Below are 25,031 nucleotides of genomic sequence, written 5' to 3' on the forward strand. Positions count from 1 at the left end.
TTCATTCTGAGTTTGGAACAGAGATGAGTTTATTTTGTTTGAAATTTTTGATATCCGAAGACAGGCAAAACAAAAAATTCAATTTCTGTCAAATCACATTCACATTGTGGACATTTTAACACCATAATGTTTTACATATCAAACAGTGTTCATTGAGCCTCGCTGATAAACAAGTAAAGAGCTGAGGTGCCTGTGTTTTTAGCAGTGCAATAATTTAACTTTAAATGTCTAAAACAAACTGTGGGACTCATAATACCAAATAAACTACTAAGGCAGAAGCTGACATTTTTAATATTAAAACATATTTACAACCTAACATGCAATCTTCCCTCTGAAGAAAGGTAAGTTTACCATTTACAGTCTTAATAAAACAGTTTGGCCACATATTCCATCCCGTTCAGTGAATTCCGCATAAAAAATCCACAAAAAAAAAAAAAAAAAACATAGTGGAAGATTACAAAGGCCTCAAAGGAAAAGCATTATGCACAATTACATAAAATTCCTCCTCAGCTATTTAAACTCCCAAGATTTAGCTATTTATGCGTGAATTGTTACTATAATCAAAATAAATGTATACTGCATTTCTGCAGATCTTAGAAAAAACTGGTTTGACAAGAGATGTATTAGGGTTAACATTAGGTGTTTATGCCTTTTTTTTCTGAAATATTCAGAATATCACTTCAGGCAATATAAACAGCATAACATTACATAGTCTATCATGGACCAATGACACCAGACTTTTATTTATTTGATTTTTTTCTCACATTTTACCAAATGCCATTGTGTCTTAAAGAGACAGTGGCTCAGAAGTAATTATAGGAGATGGAAAATGAAACCTTTATGTGCAAAGAGAAAGAAGGGTAATCACATTGCACCGCTTAATGTGGCAAATTCACATTTAAGACCAAACTGTGAAAAGACCTTCAACTTCACAGCATGTTAAACCTATATTACAGGTAGATATCTGTGATGAAGGCATCTAATATAACCAAAAGTAGCCCAAATCCTCTTTTAGACTATTTATGTATTCTATAATTCATGATTATGATAATGTTTTACCCCTATTTGGTTCTTTATCAAGAATTTTACCCAATACCTAACAAATAAGAGTAGTTATCTATTAGATATAAATAGACAGCATTTCAAAAAGACCCATCCTTTATCCTTTCTAAACAACAATCAGTCCTTTTCACATCCATCATTGTCTTCCTCCACCTAAAGCATCTGTAAAATAATATTTCTAAAATATCCATCACGGCACGCGTCTCCATTAATATGCGCTTACTTGACGTCACTCTTCTTCAAATAACTTTACCTTATTTGGCTTGAAATGCACGTTTACGAATGAAATTTTATGAAAACAACTCTCCTTGTTCTTACTGACCCGGAAACTTGCAGGCATTTCACGACAAGCCTTTGGTTTCTACACTTGAAAAAAATTTCAAATAGTAAACATTGAAATTATACATGCAAAACTGTCTTTTCCAATAGTTTTCCTTGCATCGGTGCCTTCTAGTGGCAGTTCTATCTGTGCAAACGGGCCAGTTCACAGTCCTGTGAGGCTGTCTGGCGGAGGGGGGCGTTGTCATCCGTGTTCTCCGGCTCCTGAGCATTGCCGTTTGTGGGGCCGCAGTGAGGAGTGAGTTTGCGGAGATACTCTGCGTGGACAGGTTTGTGGCACTGTAGCACCCGGATCGCCTCGTCGATCTTGAACCATTTCCGCTTCCGACCTGCAAAACATATTTCAGAGCATTTTGAAATATTGAAAAGCATAAAATACAGTAGTCTACGGATCCCCTTAAGGGACATGGTGATGGAAAAAAATTAGATGGGAGGAAAAATTGTGTCAATCCTAGATAAATAAAATTAGTCATATCGTGATATAAGATATTGGTCATATCGCCCTCCCATACTCACAAAAGTTTTGCGTTCCCCTTTGTGCAAAGTATGGGTAGGTGATAGGGCTGTCACTTTACGTTCGAAAATCGATTGCACAATCGATTGGACCAACCAACGCAAGTTTCGAAAACCAAAAGGGAATCGATTTTAACAGTCTTTTCTCGGAGTGCGTCCAGCTCGTCACGATACGCCCGCAGCGAACGCGCGTCATACAGCAACTGCAGGCTCTGACAAACACGCATAACAGCAAATTATCTTTCTGCATAATGCGTATCTTTTTACTACAAAACTGTGAATTCTGCCAGTATGCAGACAGTCTCATGCATTCAGATACAAATTCGGGCTACGCGTCTACAATCGCCTACATAGGCGAAATTTGTTTGACATTTCTAATCGTAAACACAGCCATGTTGAAGACTGAGGTAATGTTTTTCATTTATGCTATGGCAGTCCACTCTGCTTATTGTTTTTCGAGAATGTTGCCCTCCTGTGTACAAAACTTCACGCCAATAAATCATCAGAAATATTGCAGACTTGTACGCGTCTCAAGCGCCCTCTTTACGTTCGTCCTAATGCCTGTTCGTTGTCCGTGGATTTGCCCATATTTTGCGTTTAAAATGGAAACGTCTTTAGACATGGAAAATCGATTTTACAATCGATTCAGTGAACACTTATGTCTCAAAAATCGAACAGGATTTTTTCACAAAAGTGACAGCCCTAGTAGGTGATATGACCAAAATCTTATATCGCGATATGACTATTTTATTTCACGATAACCATATATATCACAATATAGTTATTTTTGCTCTAAATAAGGTTATGATGATATCAATAAATAAAATTACTAGTTAAAATTACTAGAAATTTCATAATTCTTGTCACCATTTTCAATATGACAAAAAAAATAATACTGGCCTAAGTAAAAAAACAACAACTTTAAAGCTTACTGAAGACTTGCAAAAAGTGATAAAGAAAGAACAAAGAAACCAATTACAAGCATATAGGAAAAAACTACAATAGAACAAAGACACAAATTGTACAATTCTGTCATCATTTACTCACCCTATGAATTTCTTTCCTCTGTTGAACACAAAAGAAGATATTTTGACGAATATGGGTAGCTAAACAGTTTTTGGTCCCCATTGACTTCCATAGTAGGAAAAAAAAACTATGGAAGTAAATGGTGCACCACAACTGTTTGGTTACTGACATTCTTCAAAATATCTTCTTTTTTGTTCAACAGAGGAAATAAATTCATAGGGTGTGTAAATGATGACAGAATTTTCATTTTTGGGTGAACTATCCCTTTAACTCTTCAAGCCCAATTAGTCGGCAAAAAACACTCATGACGCTTCATGCGCGCGTGTCTTGTAAGAGAATGCAAAAGCATTGAAAAATATTTATTCCTCATTTTCACCATGTTTTTTGTCTATTGCCTGAGGTGATTCATTTTGTACTCGCAAGAGCTACATTTACTTCTGACTTAATGAAATTGGCCAGCTAACAAAAATATGTTCTTAGAATTCTTAGAATCCCGTTAAATTATGAAAATGATATTAGGGCCCGAGCACCAATGGTGCGAGAACCCTCATTTCTGAATGTTCTCTGAACGTTCAAAACAAGTAGTAACATTTAAAAAACATTAGACAAACATCAAACTAAAACGTTTCAGAAAAAAGCAAACAATGCACAAAGAATATTTCTTGTGCTAAGGTTTTTAGAACATTATTAAAGACCAAATAACTCTGAATTAATGTTCTATTAACATGTTTGCTCATAACTTTGCCAGAACATTAGCCAAAGTTGAGAACATTTCCTGTTAGCCGGGTAAATACACTTGCTGCTCAGGGGCCGTATTCACAAAGAATTTTAAGGCTAAAAGTAGCTCCTAACTGGCGAATTTAGGAGCAACTCCTAAAAATAATGGGCGTGCCACTCCTAACTTTAGTACTCCTAATTTTTTTCACTAAGAGTAATTCATGAAGCATTTTAGCCCTAAAAGTAGCACCTAAGCCTGGGACAGCTTAAAAGAAGTCGAGAGGACTCCTAACTCACTAAGAGCTATTCACAAACTGCTTTTTGTGGCATTTCACGTTGCGATGTTTTGAAATGTGTATGCGGCGGCTACAGGAGCGTCCAATCGCGAGGGAACAATTTTGTATTGTAGGCATAACTATGCAATATGATAACGCCACCAACAACAACCAAAACTAGGCTACTCATTGCATGTAAACTAATTGTATCGTTTCATTGTGAATCAAATTAAAATGTTCTTCTCTTTGCAAACATAGGCAGAGGCATATGTGACAGATTAATTCAATAATATTGCAAAGATATTGCATCAATCCATATGTTTCATTAGGCTAGGCTATTTGTTTTGCCTTACTCTTTATTCATTTAGGCTATTTATTCAGTTATTCATCATGTTCCGTCCTTCGCACTACTTGTGTAGCGCACGCATTCTCAGACCGGTCACCTGTCACTCATCATCGTAGGGGAGGAGTTTGGAATCATTCCCGCGTTACAATCATCAGCCAATCAAGGTGGTCACTTCAGTCAAGCTCGTGCATGAGTAATGACGTCATCCATAGCAACGAAGACTCACTCTTACTTTAGGAGTTGTCATTTTTCTTTACTAAGAGTAGGTCTGAAAGGCGTTATGAATAACTTTTAAGAGAAAACTCCTAGCTAAAATCTTTTAGTGCGATTTAGGAGTACTCCTAGTGGTAAGATAAAATGCTTTGTGAATACGGCCCCAGGTCTTTTTTTTTTTTTTTTTTAAATTTAAAAAAAACCCACCAAAACATATAGCGCAAATATATAGTTATCCAACAAGCGCAAATAGGGAAAAGGGAGGCAACAGACATCAAATAAAAAATGTCCAATGTTCTTTATACAGTCCAGTAAATGGAACGATAAGGGTGTCCAGGCATCAATAGTAGCAGGGTTAACCTTGTTAAGTTGTGCTGTTGTACATTAATATTTTACTATGTTAAGAAAGTTATATATCCAGTATGTTTTGGTAAACATATGTGGCGTAAACCAGTTTTGAATTGCTTTTCGTTTTTTTGCGGACGCAAAACCAGCCAACACATAGATCAGAATCATCATTAAGGAGACACAGACCTGAATTAAAGATCTAGACGGTTTGAAGACTTGCTGCTCAGTTTTAAAAATGCACAGCTTTATTTAAATACAGCACAAAAGGTCAACTTCACAGTAAACTTGACAGACATTTGGCTGCCCAACCATCTGACTGACAAACATTCCACTGTATTTATAGTCCTCAAAACTGTCTCTCACAAAGTGAGAGAAATTTCACCTTAAGCATTTTTAAATATGTCATATATACAGGAAGGTTAAAGGTCATTACTTTGACAATCAGACTATTGAGCTTTTCTATGCATTCAGCTCAGCTCTGTGTCAAGCACACCCGCTTCCTCTCTGTGTATTGAGGTTATGATGCCCTATTTGGCAGCCGAAACTATGGTACAAGCAGAGCGAGGCCAGCGTTAGGGGGGTGTAGTGACGCTAACTGGAAAACAACTGTGCCCCTGCTAACAGCACGCCTCCCTGTGAACAAACTTCGGTCTATTTATACGGCTGCTTGGACTGAAGGATTACCTGTTTTTTTTCTTTCCTCACCATCTACAAATAGTGCAAGTTTTGAATTGCGCTGTCTGTGGGAAAATGTTATTATTGTGTATCCTTCCTGACAACAAAAATTCAGTAAGCAGAAGGTTTTAAGTGGCTAATCCACATGCCTGATCTTTATCTGTAATAGCTTTGGAGAATAGTTACATAAATCCCCATATTTGCAGCTGCTTACAGATCAGCAGTTGCGCCTTATGAAAAGAAATGAGCTGGTTATGATAAGCTTGTCTAAAACTATTTAAATTCTGTCCTGTTAGCAGACTAAACTGTTTGTAGACAAATAAAGTCGCGACTATTGATTTACTGCAGACTTGGGAAGAGGTCACTTTGTTACAGGTGAACTTCTCTGAAGGACCCAATTTCCATGGTAATCAATGCGGCCTGTGTGCTGCAATATTCCAAGTCTCGTTCTGAAGCCGTATGATAGCTTCGCATGAGATTTGAGAACTATGGCGGAGAGGAGGATTTTTAGTGAGCAACTTTATCAAATGGCTTCAGAAGAATTGTAATATAGCACACAAATCAGAGCCTAAGGGTACATTTACACGAAAACAATGTACTAAAAACAGAAAACGGCGTAAAAAGTTTTACGTTTTTAGTTGAAAACGGTGTCGTTTAAAGGCACACTATGCAGTTTCCGTTTTTCTCAAACAGCGACCCCTAGAGTCGCTGTGGAGTACTTGTATTTAACGTTACTGTCGTAAATCCCACTCGCGCAGCGCCGTTTCTGCACTCTTCTGACCGCGCTTTCTTCGTTGACTCTGCCATGATTCACGTCTGAAATGCGTGCTAGTGTCTTCCATAGAGGCTGCTTCATATGTTGTTGATGTACGTGACATCGTGCCGTAAAGCAAGTCGTGATTTGTTGGGGCGCCACCTCTCAAACTTGCATCGCTGCGAGTTCGTTTACCATCGAAATTATTCTGAAGCTGTTATATTAAGGTACAAATCTTGCATAGTGTGCCTTTAAACAGCCCCTTACTCATCATTATAATGAAAAGTTCTCTAGAAATTCTACAATATTACTTCGATCAATAATTAGTAAACCTTTTTTTAACCTTTTAAAATAACAGTTTACCTTATAGTTTTTTTTATGGTTGTATTTATTTGATCAAAAATACAGTAAAAGCAGCAATATTATTTTAATATTACAATTTAAAATGTAGTGTCACGTGACCCTTCAGAAATCATTCTAATATGCTGATCTGGTGCACACACAAAAAAAGTCTTGTCATGTTCAAATTTTCCAGGATTCTTTGATGAATAGACAGTTGCATTATAAAAGTCTTTACTGTCACTATTCATCAACTTATTGCATCCTTGCACAATAGAAGTATACATTTCATTTAAAAAAAGTAAATCAACTCAAAAGCAAATCCAAATCAAATGTGATCTGATTGTGAACAACTGATTCACAACTCTTTTGAGTCGGTTCATTTTAGTGAATGAAAAACAATTATGAATCACATTTCAGCAGTTACTGAATTAATCTCAATTTGTACATACAAAAGACAGTCTTATTCATAACATCAACTCACCAATATTGACTGAGTCCTCCCAGTCTTCCAGTGTCTCTGTAACAGTAAGCACATACACATATGTCCGATGCTTGCTGTCCTGGTTCTGCTGTACAGAATGAGAAATATAAAGTTATCACATGGCTACACAATGTGCACTGAGTAGGTGTGAAGATAAGATATTTAAGAATGTTTATGAAATAAAGCCTTGTTTATTGAAGTATCAGTGACAGCGTCTTATTTTTTATAAGGCAGTTTGGCAGTCTTACCTCAAACACCCCCAGTAGCCTGCCAAGGGTACCCCTCACACCAGCCTGTTTAAGCAGGAATAGACACGGAAAAGGCATTAGAGAGACTCACTTTTGTTCCAACCTACAAGCTTTTTCAGTTTTAAACTTGGTTGAGGCATCAAGCTGTAACAAAAAATATAGTCCCATAACAAATCAAAAGACTTCGGCAAATGACTTCGGCTATGACATAAACTGCAGCATGATTCTATCAGTGCTAACAGCGGCTTAACATGAAGATGAACACACCAAATTTCTGGAACCGTACCAGCTGACACAGACACATCAGGCCAAAACATTAGCCCCAGCTCACTGATCCGGGAGACCTGAGCTGCGTGTTTCCATAACACAGGAGACTCCCGGACAACATAATGCTCATAAGGGAACATCATGTCTTCATTCAGACATTGCAAAATGCCCCAACCAGCCCGAGCTCACCCTGCAAATTGGGTTGATACGACTGTTCAAAATCGGAACTGACAAACAACAGGGGGCGATTTCAGGGACTATGAGAGATTTGTCTATTTAAAATGCCCTGAGAGTGTTTCTGTCATCTCTGTGTATCCTCATCTGACACGATCACTTAACATGAGCATTGCCCTAGACAAACCCTGAAAATAAACATCATAGCTGGAAAAGGACCAAATTTAAACATTTCATGTCGTTTTTATGTCCCAGTTTTGGCCTAGCTACATTCATTTAAAGAGGACCTATTATGCTCCAAAAGACTTTTACAAAGTCTTGATTTTGTTTTTGGGGTCAATTAGGATAGGTTTTCATGCTTGAATGTTAAAAAAGCACCTTATTTTTCACATATTTTCCATTGTTGCAGCACCTCGCTTCCCAGTCTGTCAGTAACTATCTGTTTAGTTCCAGTCTCTTATAAAGCCCCTCCTTTCAAAGCCCCTCATTGGTTGGTTGGACCAGTGTGTTGTAATTAATCAACCAACCGCTTCAAACCTGTTACGGAAATGTCACACCCCTTACCGTAACTGCGAGTTTCAACACACTACAAATGCAACTCAACCAAGAGGACTTTTTTGTGTATGCCTCAGGCAATAAATATTTCAATGTGGAATGTTGTGATGTGTACATTCCCAGAAGAAAACTCAAGACTACACTACTCCTGGGCAAAAACAACAGGCCAAGCCAAAAACGGCAAAATATTTAGTGGTCTTTTAATGCTCTTAAACATTTTAATCACAAATCACTGGTCGGGAAATTAACAAGAATTGCACAAATACTGTAGATAAAGTAACTTAGGAATAGCTTTTTACATGAAGAAGAGTCAGTGTTGTTTCACTCAATGTTAATGATTTCAAACAGTTCATTAAGAGTTGAAAAATGTTTCCCAGTTCATTTGAGTTTATTGTGAGACCAAATATGCACTATAGAGTTCAAATCTGGACTCTGACCAGGCCAAACAAGAGCCTCATGGACTTGTTCTCAAGCCACTTCTTGGTTGTCTTTGCAATTTGGGCCAGAGCATTGTCTTGTTGAAAAATAACATCTGATCATTGCTCTTTAGATAACAACTTTTCATTTGTGAAGCAAGCCATTCTGCAATATTCTCCTGTACTCCAAAGCATTATAAAGGCCTGTTCACACCGGGACGAATTTCGCGCGCGATATTCGCCGACGTTTAACGCCTCGTGACTAAACAAAGGGCGCCAATGTGAGAGTGCACACCGACGCGAAAAACGCCACGCGTAAAAGCGTCATTTTTAAAAAAACGCCTTGGGTTCGGTTTTTTGGTTTGACGCGCCGCGTCAAAAACTATCCGACCAATGAGATTGGCGCTTTTGCTCACGTGTCTGGAGCTTCTGAAGTTACAGTAAAACAGAACTTGGGGGCGCTCAAACACAAAACGGTCTTGCCGAGCGCACATACGTAACGGCGAAGAAGATATATGCCGAGCAAGGCCGTAACCAGGGTTTGAAAATTAGTGAGGTCCGAGGTGAGGTGCAGGGCCGGATTAAGAATTCAGAGGCCCCTGGGCACAATCAATGTCTTGTAGGCCCCCCCTTAGGCAGGCCTAATGTATAGTTTGTCCAAGGACATTTTAATTTTGCATTAAGAGTTTTAGTTTACTGACTTAAAAGGAACTTTGTTGTACTATGCTGGAGTAAAGTTCATAAATGATAGATCTTTCCCATATAGGATTTTGTAAAACTATGTTGGGTAAACCTCTGTCCCTCTAGGGGGGTTCGGGGGCATGCTCCCCCGCAAGAAAATTTTGTACATTTTAAGGTTAAATGCATCAATCTGGTGCTCTTTGAGAGCTCAAAATTAAGAGCTTCAACGGGCTTCAACCCATGAACTGTGCACAAATAAAAAACATTGACTTGTACCTGGACATTAAAGGGGGCTCAAACATATTTTTTAGTTATGATATGGAGTTTCAGTCTACATTACATTATAACTGGTGTTTTAGTATGCCAAACAATTAGTATAATAATATAATAATGATTTCTATAATTATTCCTATGACATAAAATCCATATAGCCTAATAAATGAAAATGAATATTTCAAAAGTATATTTTACATTACACTATAGGAAAATTACAATACTTTTGTCCTAATGTCTTCACTTGCAAGAAATAAACCCTTTGATCGCGTGAGCAAAGTGCGCACTTTTCTTTAAATCACGCAGCACAAACATAATGCCTATATAGGATACTTAAAGTCTTGTGCTGTTTTATAAAGCACAAAACCATATCACGGTTTCGATATTAGTTCGTTGGCAAAATATAACGCTAGAGACCTTTATGTTAGGCTATACATTTTACATCTCATGTGTATTGGGAAAAGGGAGAAGAGGGAGAAGAGCGAGTTCGGCAAAAGGCGGATTCGAACTCGAGTCGAACGCGTCAAAAGCTACTTAGTTTCAAGCACCTCACGCACGCCCAACGACCCGTGCAACTGTAGCTATTTAGTTGTGGGTGCCTTTTTTGCTAAAAAGACAGGCACTTAGTGCAAATTATACGCGCCATTATCGGAAATGTAAAAGAAAAAAAAGTTTATTGGCACTTTTTGGTCATTTCATGACTTTCAAATTGACATCAACTACGATGCTGTTGCATCATGCTTGTAGTTTCTTTTGCGCTTTATTTATAAATTATAATAAAGTGACATAAAGCGCTCTGCCGCATTTTTTACAGTCTATGCTCACAACACGCTCTCAAGCCCCGTTCACTGATCTACCTTCTCGCAGCGACATAAATTGCAAACACACATATGACGCGGTTTAAACGGCTAATTAATCATTCAGAGAGCTTGACATTTTATTTTTGAATATAAAAAAATGACCGAGGTCCGGACCTCGGTGACCTCATAGCTGGCTACGGCCATGATGCCGAGTAGTGTCTAAACACTGCCGGGAAGAAATAAGACGAGGAAGATGCAAGGCAAGATGAATGTAGAGCTGCTGGTCTCGTTGGTGTCGGAACATAAAGAACTATGACAAACGCGACAGCGACTACAAAAATCTTGATAAAAGAGAACTGTTATGGAGTGGTATTAAGCGCCATCTAATGTCAGGGAATGAATTTGCATGTTCACTCGGCTTATCGTCAGCGAAAATCGCTTGGGTGTGAACACAAAAAACGCGTTGAAAAACGCTGGCGAATAACGCGCGCCGATATTCGTCCCGGTGTGTACGGGCCTTAAGACTTTTCACAGTGACGTAGCTCAGCAATACCAGCAGCTAAAAGGCCACCACACAATGACTCCTCTTCCTCCATGTTTCACTGTGGTAGAGATGCGTTCATTGATATATTTCTCACCAGATTTCCAAAGACACCGCTCTGGAGCGTCACCATGCAACTCATGCTTCATAGTGATTAATCACTCCACACACATAGGAGTGCATTTGCTTACATTTTGCTAATTTCCTTACCAATAATTTGTGGTTAAGACAATGAAAAGCTTAGTGTTTAGCCATTTTGGGCTTGGCCCTTTTTTTCTGCCCAGGAGTGTACAATTGAGGCGTTTCAGGGAATTCAGAAACAGTTCTTACTGATATAGAGAATAACTCACTTTGGAGTGGACTTTGTACTTTGTAACCTTGCAGACTTTTTTAATGTGCATTGTGCAAACAGCAAAATTACATACTTAAGAGACCTGAAATGTAATAAAGCATAATAGGTCCTCTTTAACATGTCAAGTAAACAAATGTATTAAGTTTTCATTAAATAATAAAAAAAGTTCCTTTTTACAAGTGGACTGTTATAAAAAAAACGACCCGCTTCGCAAGAGCTTTGGGACATCCCATCCCTGGCAAACCCCCGGGGGGGTAGTAGTTTATGTCCCATGAGTGTTGCCATAGCCAGCAGCAGCATGCTGTAATTCACAGACAGGTTTATGGTCTCCTCCAGGGTCTCCCTAACACTCGAATGGCTTGAGTTACACCTTTTAAACCATTATGTAACAAATAAATCCCTCGAAGTACAAAATAAAGTCTTATGCATGAAGGAAAAAATAGGCCAAATATTACTTAGGTGGGCAGGTTTTTTTTTTTCAGTGTTATGCAATTATGCTTTAGTTAACTAAAATGTAAAACTCATTCAATCGATTTTAAATTATTGAATTGAATTCAATATGTTATTAAAGAAAGCATTAACGCTGGCTGATTTATTTTGTTATACAGCCAGATAGTGTGTCCAGCCCTGTTGTAAATGTCACTATTCGTTTAGGGTACAATAATTAATTTTATACTTTAAAAAAAAAACATTGTCTGCTGTAATTAAGCTGCATTCACATTGGGCAACTGCAAGTGTCCAAACACCATGACTCTTGAACCTCAGGGACATGTGCATTTCAGACGGACGAGGCCAACGGTAACAGGACACGGTTTCTAAATGTCGCTGTAATGCTTCACAGCTGTCAACAAATTACCCTCTTGGCATCCTCTATGATGGCACTTCAATGTCATGACACAGCCCATCCTTGAAATGGACCACATAACCATTAGCAGGGCTAAACATGAAAAGATTCATTTAGTGAAGCCTCTTGAATTGAAGATGAAAGAAAACGGGCTGATGTACAGATTGTGAATGATGATTGAGGAATCTATATGGTGGTGGTGGTGGTATCGCATGACCATAGCTCTCATACCGAAAACAGTTGAGTCAAAGGTGTGGGCAAAAACTGAATGGAATGCAGTGTGAATGAGAGAGTTTCATGGACTTTTTATGGATAATTGAACTGCATAAAACACATTAAAAAAGATGAACAAAGATGTGACCTTAGTCTTTAGTTTGTAATATTATTCTTGAGTCATTATTTGACTAATTTAAGACATTTGTCCACAACTGGATTAAAAATTGGTTTACCAAGATGATGATTGGTTGCAACATGCTGTACTGTGTTACTTTAAAAAAAAAGTATGCAGCATATTGTATATACTGCTAAGTATGCAATAAGCAGTATGGCATGGTGTAAAACAAAAAATCCTGGTGACAAGATATGAGACAGCTGCAAACCATAACTCTCACCTAAACATGAGCACGGTCTCTATGTTGGCGCTTTAAACATAACTACAGTACAGGCAAGCCTCATTTAGGACCTTGGACCTACCGACGGACCCTCAGAAGCCTGAGGGACCAACATTACCCAACAGACCACCTGCTGATGCAACAACCCCCTTCAGTAAACCAGAGAAGATAAGACAAGGTTTTTATTTTACGCTAATAAATACATAAATAACATAGAGATCAACTGATAAGTCACAGTTACTGATAAAAAACAAACAAAAATAACAACTTTATTCAACAATTTCTTCTCTTCCGTGTCAGTCTCCTACGCTGTTGATGTTGTAAACACAGTGTAGTGCTTCCGGGTTCTACATATTTCAACTTATACTTAATGTATATATTCAACTTTACGTTGAATAAAGTTGTTATTTTTGTTTGTTTTTTGCGCACAAAAAGTATTCTCGTTGCTTCATGACATTAAGATTGAAGCACTGTAGTCACATGGACTATTTTAACGATGTCTTTACCCCCTTTCTGGGCCTTGAAAGTTGTCATTGCTGCCTATGGCTGGTTCAGAAACCTCTCGGATTTCATCAAAAATATCTTAATTTGTGTTCCGAAGATGAACAAAGGTCTTACGGGTTTGGAATGACTGAGTAAGTATCAGAGTGAGTAATTAATGACAGAAATTTCATTTTTGGGTGAACTAACCCTTTAAATTTGCAGTGGTCAGCTAGTAAAAATCATAGCTCTCAGAAAATTGCGAGTTTACACTTTGTAATTACAAGTTCAACGAACACGTGAAGGCTTTTTACAGTGCAGAACTGACACTATAATTATGAAATGGTGTGAAAGCAACTTTCACTCTGCAGGAATTTGGAGCTTCAGGGCTAGAGTCGAGAACCAATGAGAAAGAAACCTCGAGGACAGAGCTCACCTCCTCATAGACCTCTCGAACCGCAGCTCCTCCAGGCTCCTCTTCTGGCTCCATCCCTCCTCCTGGAACTATCCACTGATCTGGGTGTCGACTGCTGCTAACGAGCAAAACCTGCCACACACACACACATTCACAAACAGAGCTTAGTCAGCTAGTCTAAATCCAAGTGCTCATCAACACTTTGTCAGGACATCTTGATTGTATAACTAAGCCTCACCTGATACTGCTCAAAGTACCATCAGTAGCAAAAATACCATCCATCTGATAAACTTCCTTCCACTCTAGAAGAAATGTTGGCCTCAGCATGTACTGTAGCAATTCATTTCATTTTTATTAAGAGTGATAGTTAATGTTTTGACAGTTTTTCAGTCTTCAGTGTCAATTGTTCAATGTCTTAAAATAGTCTACATCCCTTAATCCTCCTATCCAATACCTAAACTTAACAATTACCTTACTAACTATTAATAAGCAGTAATTAGGAGTTTATTGAGGCAAAAGTCATAGTTAATATTTAGTTAATAGTGAGAAATGGTTAATGTTGTTAATGGTTTGACGGTTTTTGTCCATGCAATGAATGTCAATGGGTTCCAAAACAACATTGGACCCCATTGCCTTTCATTGCATGGACAAAAAAAGACATTTCCCAAAATATCTTTTAGAAAGTTTGATCACAGTCTTTTACTAAAATATTTATATTTATTACAATTGCATTTCTGCTTCCATAATGAGCTATTACATTACTCTCGCTCAATGCTGTCACTCTCCACCACTCTTCTAGAAGGCAATCGTATATCTGTGGAATCACGTCTTATAAATAAACTACCGGCAACAGCTGTCTCAGCCATAGCGACAGATTCTGTCTGCTGAGAGTCAAGCTCTGCTTTGGGGTATGAGGTGTGGGAGCAAAAACAGCTGCGGCTAGACCAGGTGATCAAGAGAGATGTGGAGAAATCTCACAGGTTCCGCCTTTACATTTCTCCTGAAGGATCACACGGTTAGCCATAGCCTTGGTTTGGGAAAACCTAAGAATCAATATGCCCACTAATGCAGATGGTTCAGTTACAGTAGTTGTTCAAGGATAAAAATACAGCATGGCAATTAGAGTTAAAGTTGTTCACCTTTATTTTTAGCAATTTCGTGCACTTTCATTTCAGCAAGCATTGCAGTCAATATTTGGCTATATGAACTGTTATGCAAAGTTCCCCACCTACTGATAGCTTTGAAAAAAAACTTTCAACTGATAAATTGATAAAATTAAGCCACAATGTTATCAAATCTTCTGACTAACAGCACAAAACAGCAAAGGTAGATAGAGACAATTTTGAATAATTATGGCTGACAGGCAGAATATAATAGACTACATTATTAACCATCAAATCAAGAATCTCAAATATTTTTATTATATTTGACATTGAGTAAATTAGAGCATTCTGGGAAATGAACTGTTCTGCCACCATAGTCTATAACATAAGTTAAATTATTAATAAATATAAATTAATAAAATTTATATAAATTAAATTCCTACATTTGGAATTTCAAACGCTTAGGTATAATTAATAAAATATCCTTATTCTAGAAATATGTATGACAACATTTATGGGTATAATTCAAAAATTTTTAATTAAATGCATTATTCAAAGATTTTTGCAGTTAAGAAATTTCACTCCATTCTACTTCAAATTGCAAGAATTCTGTTTGTAACAGTGTTCACTGTATTATTGTTATTTTGGAAATTAGATATTATAGATTTTATTAATATTTTTCATTTTAAGATGTTAAAGTTTTAGTAATTTTTTAGTAAGTTTTTTTATTTGTATTATTTTTTAATGGCTATCTAGTTTTTTTCTTTTTTTTCTTTCAGTTTTAGTACATCAAGTTAAGCTAAATGATAATGAGAAATACTGTCTTGCCAACTGGAAATAATATGGGTTTAATTTTTGTTTTATATTTTGTGACAACCTGTGTCTTTAGTGGGGTTTTCCCCAGTGCTGGCTGGATGTCTTCGCCATCCTAAATGATCACATTGTAGACACCTGTTGCTTACTTCCCTTTGGGCCTTTAAAAGAAGCAAGATGGATCACAGACGCGGGCGGCCTACTTCATTTGTTTCTTTTTGTTTGTTTTCTTGTGCTTCTTTTTGCACACACCACAATGCCACAGCATATTAAATTTCCCTGCATTCATTTAGCATTACACTACTGATGCCTGACTGCTACATTACACATATCTTTTGTGTAGTTTTCCTTTTGTTAAACATTTGTTTCAAAGTTCGGCTTTCTCGTGTTTCCCGTTCCTCGTTTTGAATGGTGCACATTGCACAACCCTGCTGTTTATAGAACACTCTACCAGCCGATGACGTTAAAAATCAAGGGTAAAAGGACTGAATCAAGGACTGTCTGAAAGCCACAACAAATGGATAACAGTTTCTATGACTTTAAAAACAGCCCATTCATCTGAATAGCATTACTTGTATAATCAATCAATTACTCAATCTTTTTCTCCATTATAAAAATGATTATTTATTACTCCAACCCCTCATAGACCTGAGCATCTGCTGACATACTGACCCAGTTCAGAGCCCCACTGACACTCAAGATGAAATGCATGTTAAATCCCAGCCTGAGTCTGAGGGGCACGTGTAGGGTTGCCAACCGTTCCGTATAATACGGAATCGTTCCGTATTTGACACATAAAAGTCTTGTTCCGTATTGAACTGATACGGAACGCACTTTGTTCCGTATTTTTGAGAATCAATTCAGTGCAGTGAAAAAAACTAATTTCTCCCCCGGATTGTCTATGATCAGCGTAGCGTTTTTAACATCTTGGAACATCATCAGAGAATGCCCTTTTAATTGGTCGTTTCAGTCATTGTGAGTCACGTATCGCAGCAACGATGACGACAAGTGACAACAGCGGGAAATGTAAAAATGACTTCCTCCGAGCAGCCGGCGAAAAAGCACAAAAATATAGAATTGAATGGGAAAATGACTACCCGTGGCTGGAATGCGTGAGGGACAATGAATACACGGCCGAGCGATGTCACGGTTCCTTGTCCGTCAGACGTCTCCAGTTGATATGGTAGGCTATGTAATTTTAAAACTCAAATTAGTTCATAAGAAAGTGATTATATTAAAAGAGAAAGTACAGGTTTAGCCTAACATTGTAAAGAAATAAAAAAAGTACACATGGAAAAAATAGCTGCACAATGTGCTTAGTCTGGAGGTTTATTTATTTCTGTGAGATTTTCCATGTGCATACATAGCCTACAGGTGTTGTATTGCTTGAATGCAGTATTTGAGTGCAATATTTTAGATTTTTTTATATTATAAGATATTTTATAAGATGTTTTTATATTATTGTTTTGCACTGGAAAGAAAGTTAACTATAATGGAAGTATAATTATATAACTATATTTGCACTACACCTCCTTAAAATGTTGTCTAATTAAATTAAAAATATATTTTTTGCACTGGAAAGAACATTCTAGAAGTCTAATTCTATTGAATAAGTTTGCACAAGGCTACAGAAGTTCTGAATGTTAGATGTTGTATTTGTTTAAGTTAAAAATAAAATGTATTATAAACTAAACAAATCCATGGTTCATTGTTGGCAAAATGATCATGATAGGCTTTATATTTCACATCTAACTTATGTGGTTCAGTCTTGTATATTGATTAGGCCTACTTTGCTATTCTATAGGCCTATAAGTTGTATTATAATGCTACAATGTATTAAATATATTTATATAAATATATCAATTAGTTTCCACAATATTCACCAGAAGTCATCATTTCAGGAGTTATTTTAAAAAAAATTATTCCTTGGGGGGCGTGTCACGGGGGCGTGTCCCCCCGTTCCTTATTTTCATTTCAGAGAGTTGGCAACCCTAGGCACGTGTGACCCCATCATCATAAACATGACCAAAGAGAACGTGAATCTTCTCAGTTGGGCAAACCCCAGCAGACAGGCTGTCTTCCAGTCCCGATAGGCATGAGGGTCAGGGCTGTGTTTGACATTTCAGGAAAGTCTTTAAATGTATTTGTGGATTAGATTATAATAGGTTTTACAATTTCACAGATAGTTTGCAACTTTTAATGCAAGACATCATATTTGGCAAATGCTTTTATTCTATGTATCCTAAGATGTTAAAAGCGCTATATAAATGAGGATGACTTGAGTGACTTGACTTGACTTGACGTGTTTTGCTCGATCGTATCACAAGTAGACAAGGGAGACACATTCCCATTCACACCTGGTGTTTAATCCATCTCTTTTGTCCACTTTCAACCATTTCTGTCCTGATTTCTTCGAGGGGAGGTCTATGGGCGGATAAATGTATGGGCTTTTTCAGATCTTTCGATCTAATGGACAAAATAAGATGGTATAATTTACATTTGAACGCGCACGGAGACGAAAGAAAAACATACGGAGAGCATCAGCTTTAGTTTTTAATCTGATATCCACAAGACCATGCCGAACATGAAGTGCATGTTAGAAATCATGGTGAGAGAACATTGTGCTTGGTACGTATTTCGTCTTCATGCCAAACTTAGGTCTTCAGCCGACAAAGTTTAAATCCAATCTGGCTAGTGGGCTTCCCATAGGTCAGTATGCGGAGAGTAGGCAGCCTTTTGCGGCTGTTCAAACGCATTCAACCACATGAGCATCTACTAGGCCTACACCATGAAAGCAATCCGGTCAAATGCATTTTCGACTACTTCTGGAAGTGGTCAAAAGTGGACAAGCTCAAAACTTTTTAGACCCCATTTACACCTCTATTTAGCATCGTCCACTTGTGATCCGATCGACCAAAACACACTCCCTGTGAATCGAACCCATGACCTTCCAGTTGCTAACGTAATGCTGCCCCGGAAGTGCTACTGACATGCTAAAACAACTCACATGCATAATAGCACAAAACTAGGCTACCAAGACATTCACGCTTTCAAACCTTTCACTTCATTTGCAAGTTTGAAATGTAAAGCTCACAAGCTAAAGGAGGAAACGCTTGCGGCTTAAAATCAGTCACGTACAGCACGCAACTGAGTGCCATTTCATTCTGGCTTGTTTTAAGGGTCATTGTTCAGGTTCAGTCCACTGTATCATGTTCGCATTTAAGGGGATCATTGTTGCTATGACAACTCTGGCACAACTGTTATTGAACCAGTCTGCTGAGCTTGACAATTCAAAAACTGAAATAAAGTCCCTGAGGCGAACGTGGTCCTTTCGGTAGACCATAAATGACTGTTTATCCCTAACATAATTCTTTGTATATGTAAAGCTAAAGTTATAAAATCTACTTTTGTTTGGGACAACTCTGTCCAAAGAAAAACAGTTCAGGCATTTTACCAAGATGCAAAACAAAGACAAGCAAAGCCACCACATTCAATAAAAGTCTTAAGTGGGCAACAGAATGACAGTTGCTCAGCCGAAACACACACCCAAAAACACAAACACATTTTTCAGAAGCACTGTATCAGCAGTATTCTTTCTGAATGTAAATACACATCCTAACCACACTGTCATGAGGCAAGTCAACAAACCATGTTTTTCTCTGATAAAATGACATGCTTATTACTGCTGTAGTATTACCATTCAATGCACACAAGCAAATTATTGTTATGTTTGGAATACTGTACCTCACAATTCAATACGCTCAACTTTTGACCCTTCCAGTGTGATAAATGAACCAGAAGTAATATTCTGCATAATTTTTTAACACCCTTTGAGAGATTATTTGACTGATTATTTGACAAATACGTGCTACAGTATATAATTTACAAGCTATTGACGTCTTTCCGTGGTTGAAACACTGATTCAGCGACTACATGAGACATATTGCAGATTTTGGTAAGTTGTACTGATATCTTTCAACATACCTTATGATGTTCATTCATGTTTATTTTATGCTGCAACTAGTAGTAAAGAGAAAGACATGATCAGTTCACGTGCGCTCTGCATTGCTTGCCAAAATGGGAGTCATCATGAAATCCAAATTGACCCTATGTACTATAGCGCACATTACTATTCTTGTGGTGAACAATTAATCCGTAAAAGTTAGAAAAAACATTTGTTTGTCGTGGTAATTTTCCCACGATTCCAAGCTTCCACTCCGGAATAGAGTGGTGCAGGTATGACTTCACTTTGTAGGCCAACCAGCAGTTAGCATCACACTGGTTCCCTCGAGAAAAACCCAATAGGATTTTCCCATAGGCTTTTGGATTGTCGCTAAAAACAAGCTCTGTGATCAACAAAAGTTTATGATACTTACACGTTTTGTTCATAATTTTCACAGATGAACACAACTTTTATGAATTTTGAAGCCTAAATGCAGTCGTGAAGAAGTAAAAAGCTAAAGGTAGGCTATGAACGAACTAGCGTAAATCACGGTCCCACGATTTCAACGTCACCATCACTAAGCTTCCGACAACCCTTTCGGTTATCTTAAAGACTTTTCCCCAGAAAGTTTGAGTTAGAATAGTTTATAAGAGGCACAATTATAAGCATAACGAGGCTATAATAAAAGCGAACTGAGCTTACATGTTCGGCATGATGAAGTTTAATCTCCTTGACTGCCGCTGTAGTCCCATTTAGCCACTTGTTAGCAACCGCCTGGGGTAATCCTGAGGTGTTTTATGTCACGGAATAAAAGCGTCTTGAGCTTGTGTTCACCAGAGACCTTATTTCAGCCATTTAACAAAAAACCCATTCAAAAAACCCATTGACTTCGGGATGATGGAACTGGAGGTGCTTAAATGCTAACTCGCTTCCACGTTTTGGCCTACAAAGTGATGTCATACCTGCACCACTCTATGACGTTCCTTCTCTGATGACGTCAGTTTGACGTCTTGGGTTGAATATTAACCACTTCCCTCCAACCGTCAGTCTGCTATGAGCAAGGGATGGAGAGGAGGTGTGCTAAAGTAAAACCCCAATTCAATATTCTGTTTCACTGGGAAATACGTCACAATACTGAAGTAAAGTCGGTTGCAACTTGTGGTTCACAGGGACTTTAAAGAGCACCAAAATGTTATTCATTGTTTGAATTTTAAATTCAATTTTTTTAATTCAATTCAAACACAAAATTTGCGTTTTCGATATGGGTGTGAGTAATTTACCTTGTAGAACCAAACGTCGGCAAAGTATCGTCAAGCTATGTTTACCACAGGCTTTATTTTACTCATAAATTGAAAAACCCCATCAAAAAAAACATAGGAAATTTTCGACTTCCGGGTTCTGATGTCATACCTGCACCACTCTATTGCGATTTATTGGATGGGGGGCACACACGCTACAACGTTTTGTTCATTAATCAACTGAAAACAGCATAGACCAAAAGATCGATTCTTGGGATTTAAGAATCGATATCGGTTCATCAAAATGAGAATTGATTAAAACCGAGAAATTGAGATTTTCCCCCAGGCCTGTTATGAGGCTTTGTGAGGTCTTGTAGGACAAGAGCACAAATGGCAGATGAGCTGAAGGACTGCACTTCTCTTGAGTGAGCTATGTTGTACCTTGTACTCAGCTAACTATCACCACGGCAGGAATGCATTGACGTCCACAGTAGAGTTCCTGTACTCAACACTTCAAATGATCAGAAGAGCATAGAAATACACACAAAAAAGAGGTAAGATCCTTCCCAAAGAGGAGGATAAAAGAGAGCTAAACTGCAATCGGATAAAAAATTAGAAAGAAAGAGACAGATTAAAAAAGTGGAAAAAGGACTCTGTCAGGGGACAGTAATTGCTGTCATTCTGGTTCTATAAATTGCTCCTGATATGTCACTTGGAGCCTTAGAACATAGTGTAACTTACCCCCTCCCCACCCCCCTCTCTTAGTGCTAATCACATGGAGGAGAAACCTGGGAGACCAGGTCCTGTTGCAATGCGGAACATTCAGGGTCGGAGGCTCCCGTGCCTCAACATGCTTTATGTAACTTTGACAACTCTAGTATTACTTAATTAAACATTCACTGACTTGGTAGTTTGGTCAAGTTCATTTAAGGAAAAGAAAACATCTATGGGGGAGTATTTGTGTATACAACAGCATTTTCCTGTAATTTCTGAGTGCACTTTCCACATCAGGTCAAGCCCTCATCTCAGGAGTCAAGAACACCTCGACTGTGACTGACAAGTTTCATAATAGACAGTATTTTTAGTCTAAGCAGAAACTACTTTCAAGGAGGTCGCAAATGCTGCGGGTGATCAATTTGATAGTACTTTTCAATGAGAGACTTTAAATTCTGTGGAACACAAATGATATTTTGAAAGACTTTCAATGCATAGACAAAAAAAACACATAGATTTTCAAAATATCTCACAGATTAAAGTAAGTCATTCAGGTTTAGAATGACACGAGGGTGAGTAAATTATGTAAATGATACATTTTTGGGTGATTTAGATTTAAAACTGATTGTTTGTGAGTATCCATTTGACATTTTGAGCCTAAAGGTGCATAAATTGTCTGTTCTAAACATGGCAAGCATTCACAAAAACCTTACGCACTAAATCCAGCTCTATAAAACAACATTTAGTTCTATATAGTCTGTCTTAAAAAAATACCTGAGACCAAGCAAACTAGCTCTATGAAAACAAAATCTCATACTATACAGTACATTTAAAGAGCTTAGGTAACAAGTGCAACCCTGCTTATTAAGAACATTGTGTTCCTTTATTCTCGTTCTCATAAACTCATATTTTGTTTTGAACCTGTTTTGAACAGCTGTCATTACTCAGGAGTAAAGCTCACTGCTGGCTTTTAGTGTGCTGATCTCATTGATTACATTTATAAAACCTGCCATCAGTCCTCCATGCACAGTCATATATTTCTAGACATGAATCATGGATTAGTGGTCATTGAGCGTTGAGAAGCTTATTGTAAAGTGCAATCTTTATTTTAATATTATTTAGTTACTTTTAACTATTCAGATAGTTATTAGAACATATTCCTGCTTTTGTGATACTATTTAAATAGACTCATTCATTCATTTCTCATCTTACAAATACAATTTTGGTAACAGTTAAGGGTCCAATTCTCACTATTAACTAGTTGCTGTTTATTAGGCCTAGTACTTATAAAGCACAAATGAATGCCTTATTCTGCATGACAATATTCTACATCCCTTAATCCTACCCAATTCATAAACTTAACAACTACCTTACTAACTATTAATAAGCAGTAATTAGGAAAAAAAGTCAGAGTTAATAGTTAGTTAATAGTGATAATTGGACACTAAACTAAAGTGTGACCACACACGTACTGGTAACAACACAGGTATCAAATAAAGCTGAAACACATAGCCTACTATTAGGATAGTTACTAGTAACAATAAACAAGTACTAGTACCTATTAAATAGTTGCTGGTAAATTTGGATTACATAACTGCTGCATCTATTATAGCCATGTTAGCATCGGGCTAATTTACATATTTACATTAATATCACAATCCATCAAATTATAAATTATTAATACATTTCAACCTGACATATAAAATCTAAAATGTGGGTGAACCATTCTGAAATATTCCATGTTAACATGTTTCTAAATAAAAGCATTTTCTAGCAGTATCATAAAAATGACAGTCCATAACAGTCAAAGGAACTGGACGTGAGACACAAAGGAGGAACTTCATAGTCGGAAGATACTCAACAGAAAAGTTGCAGTGGAACAGTTAACAGATAGTAACTAAGTAACTAATTAGGTGGTCACATGTTACAATAACGTTACTTTAGTTAACATACTTTTAAAATGTCCATTAATATTAGTAAGTTTATTTTAAACATTTACTTATAATAAATGATTCCAATGAAGTTCCACTTCCATCTGTTAATATTAGCCTATTTAATGCACCTGAGCTAAAACTAACTAACAATGAACAGTTGTATTATTATTAAAGAACGTTAAAAAAGATAAATAAAGAGTGAAATAAATGTATTGTTCATTGTTAGTTAGTTAATGCATTAATGATACATTATGTTGAAGTATTATAGAACAAGAATCTAATGATTCTAGTCACTAACTGTTGGTTTACATTGATTTAAGAAATAAGTCCTGGTAAAATAAAATAGCCTACTCGATAGCAACAAGGAATGTCACTTTAAACAGGTTGCAATATCTATTTCTGACGTGTCTGTGGGCGACAGTAGTCGTACAGTAGTCGACAGTTATATCACTACATAAACCACATTTGCACTTTTCTCAGCCTTACCTCGTCCTCCCGATCGTTCTTGAAACATAGACACGCTGCTCGTTTTTTAAAGCCCTCTCCGTCATATGTCCTTGTCTGATTTGGCTTGAATTTCATCATGTGGGGTTTTCTCCGAACAAAACAAGAATACAAGTGTTCTCGGTTGCCTAGTTGTTGGATCGTACGCTCAACGCAACTGCCTTTCAGGCCAAGAGCTGAAAGTCGTCCCAGATTTTCCAGGCTGATCATGCAGTTTGCATTTATAAGACGTGCCTCATGTTGAAGACATAATTCCTCTCTGGAAAGCGGAGATCGTGAGTTGGGGTGTTCTCATCTTGACCATGGTGTCTGGTTGGTGCTGTGTGAAGTGTGAACACTCCTCTGCTGCGGCTCTTCAGTTGTGCGCAGTCGCCTTAAATCAGCTGCAATAGGATCTGCGTTACAAACCCAAGATGCCATCAACAGATAGGCGTTTCCCTTATTGGAAATATGAATGAGACATCATCTCAGCCGCCAGAGGAAGGGGCAAATGATTCACCGACGCTTGAAGCGGGTATAATTGAACTATGCTGCATCGCTATAAATTTGATACAATCGTCGGTTATTGATTTAAAGTCGCAGAGACAAAAGCAACACTGCAGCGTTATAACTGAGATGTGATGATGTTGTATTTGCGCCATCTGCTGGTACCTGAGTATTAAAGGGATAGTTCACACAAAAATAAAAAATGTGTCATAATTTACTACTCCTAATGTTGTTTCAAACATGTTTGAGTTTCTTTCTTCTGTTGAACACAAAAGAAGATATTTTAAAGAATGTTGGTGACAGTTGACGGCATCCATTGACTTCCTTCTTTTTGGCTAGGCTATACCGCCAACTGTCAGGTTACCTAACATTCTTTAATATCTTATTTTGTTTTCAACAGAAGAAAGAAATTCATACAGGTTTGTTTGGAACAACATGAGGGTGAGTAAATGATGACACAATTTTATTTTTTGGGTGAACTATCCCTTTAATGGAATAGTTTTAAGAGTTAATCAGACAGTAAACTAATAATTATTTTAAGTTGGATC

The 25,031-nt window shown here is 37.5% G+C and overlaps 1 protein-coding gene across 2 annotated transcripts; it reads right to left on the reverse strand.

The window, feature by feature from the left end:
- nudt4a (nudix (nucleoside diphosphate linked moiety X)-type motif 4a) lies at positions 1–24,640 on the reverse strand. Of its 2 annotated transcripts, none has more exons than XM_081372962.1 (5): positions 23,980–24,640; positions 13,770–13,880; positions 7,340–7,384; positions 7,092–7,176; positions 1–1,730 (listed from the first exon to the last, which is right to left on the reverse strand). In XM_081372962.1, the coding sequence occupies exons 1-5, from the start codon at positions 24,205–24,207 to the stop codon at positions 1,525–1,527; spliced, it is 675 nt and encodes a 224-aa protein (XP_081229088.1). In that variant the 5' UTR covers positions 24,208–24,640; the 3' UTR covers positions 1–1,524. The 2 variants fall into 2 exon arrangements, with proteins under 2 accessions (XP_081229088.1, XP_081229087.1); XM_081372961.1 differs by having other exon boundaries at positions 7,092–7,179; positions 23,980–24,577.
- Positions 24,641–25,031: the final 391 nt, after the last annotated feature.

This window comes from Scardinius erythrophthalmus (genome assembly GCF_964197995.2).
Source record: "Scardinius erythrophthalmus genome assembly, chromosome: 8".
Taxonomy (NCBI): domain Eukaryota; kingdom Metazoa; phylum Chordata; class Actinopteri; order Cypriniformes; family Leuciscidae; genus Scardinius; species Scardinius erythrophthalmus.

Excerpts from the sequence above, each read along its gene's own strand:
- nudt4a (XM_081372961.1), bottom strand. The coding sequence starts at position 24,207 with ATGATCAGCCTGGAAAATCTGGGACGACTTTCAGCTCTTGGCCTGAAA. Across the intron at positions 7,385-13,769 it reads TTCGAGAGGTCTATGAGGAG|GCTGGTGTGAGGGGTACCCT; the intron begins GTGAGCTCTGTC and ends CTGCTTAAACAG. Across the intron at positions 1,731-7,091 it reads GGAGGACTCAGTCAATATTG|GTCGGAAGCGGAAATGGTTC; the intron begins GTGAGTTGATGT and ends TATGTTTTGCAG.